Here is a 1147-nt window from a genome sequence, read left to right as displayed (position 1 = left end):
GCAAGGCGCTGTTTCCCCCACAGCCTACAGGCTGCAAGTGACTGCTGCCACCACAAGGGCTGAGACCCCTGTAAGACTATGTGCTAGGGCACATCCCTGGAAGGGTAAAGTTATAGCCCCGTGATTTTCAGTCACTTGGATATGCCCCATGCATGTAGTCCTGCTGATAATTTTAGAGACACCTGGGGCCACTTGTTTTTGTTTTCCATGTTTGGGATTTCTTATTTTTTTAACTGTCATGATTATGTTAAAAAAAAAAAAAAAAAAGGCTTCTCGTTTCATATACTCTAAGCAGCTCCTCCCCCAGTTTCGAGAGACCATGAATGCTAGAAGACTTTGGCTATATCCAACCGTTCCTTCCTTCTGCAGAGCCCAGGCCCGGGAATGCCAGCTGGCTACCCAGCGCCCAGGTGCTGATGGAGGTTGGGCGTGTCATATGCTGGGACTTAGGGGTGTCCAAAGACGACCCCAGAGGGGCAGGCTTGTGAGTGGGGAGATCTGCCCCTCTTTCATACCCCAGCCCTACACGATCACCCTAATCAGGCCAGATGGCACCTCCAGTGACCACCCCCAACAGCCCACAACAGGGCACCAGGTATTTCTCTCACGTGGAAAAGCCACGTTTTCTTGGCACCGGGTGATCAGGAGCCACTGGCCTTAGCACTGTGGCCCGAATCCTGGCCCCATCATCTGCTCTAGCTGTGTACCTGTGTACCATACAGTTCTAGGGGCCAAGGATGCCAGAGTAAACAGAGGAGGAAAAGATCCTTCCTCACAGAACTGACGTTCTAGAGGTGGGACCCGTGCTCAGCACAGCCCATTCCTGTAGTGGTCACTGCCAAGGAGGAGATGGGACAACTGCGGGGAGATCGTCGTGACCCCAGGAGCTGGGGTGGAGCTAAACCCGGGGCCAGCGTATGGAGCCTCTGCCTGGCCAGGCACACCTGTCCTGCTGGTTTGGAACAAGCTCTCTGGGCACCCGACCCTCACCTCCTCCAACCATCTGTCCCTTGCAGGAGTATGGCCTGTTACGGAAGGGGACAGTGTTACTGGCCGACAACGTCATCGTCCCAGGAGCACCGGATTTCCTGGCACACGTGCGAGGAAGCAGCCGCTTTGAGTGCACACACTTCTCCTCCTACCTGGA

At 54.7% G+C, this 1147-nt stretch overlaps 1 protein-coding gene across 1 annotated transcript in view; it reads left to right on the top strand.

Moving 5' to 3' along the window:
* The window catches only part of COMT (catechol-O-methyltransferase), a gene marked incomplete at its 3' end in the record, with an annotated part of 10226 nt that extends 9081 nt beyond the window's left edge, over positions 1-1145 (top strand). The window contains exon 3 of the mRNA XM_023534721.1: positions 901-1145. Within this exon, the coding sequence (XP_023390489.1) occupies positions 901-1145 (245 nt within the window). The remainder of the gene's footprint in view (positions 1-900) is intronic.
* Between the last annotated feature and the right edge of the window lie 2 nt (positions 1146-1147).

This window comes from Pteropus vampyrus, unplaced genomic scaffold (assembly GCF_000151845.1).
Source record: "Pteropus vampyrus isolate Shadow unplaced genomic scaffold, Pvam_2.0 Scaffold130, whole genome shotgun sequence".
In the NCBI taxonomy this organism is placed as follows: domain Eukaryota; kingdom Metazoa; phylum Chordata; class Mammalia; order Chiroptera; family Pteropodidae; genus Pteropus; species Pteropus vampyrus.
The sequence above is the reverse complement of the archived record's forward strand: the minus strand, read 5'-3'. Positions and strand labels throughout refer to the sequence as shown.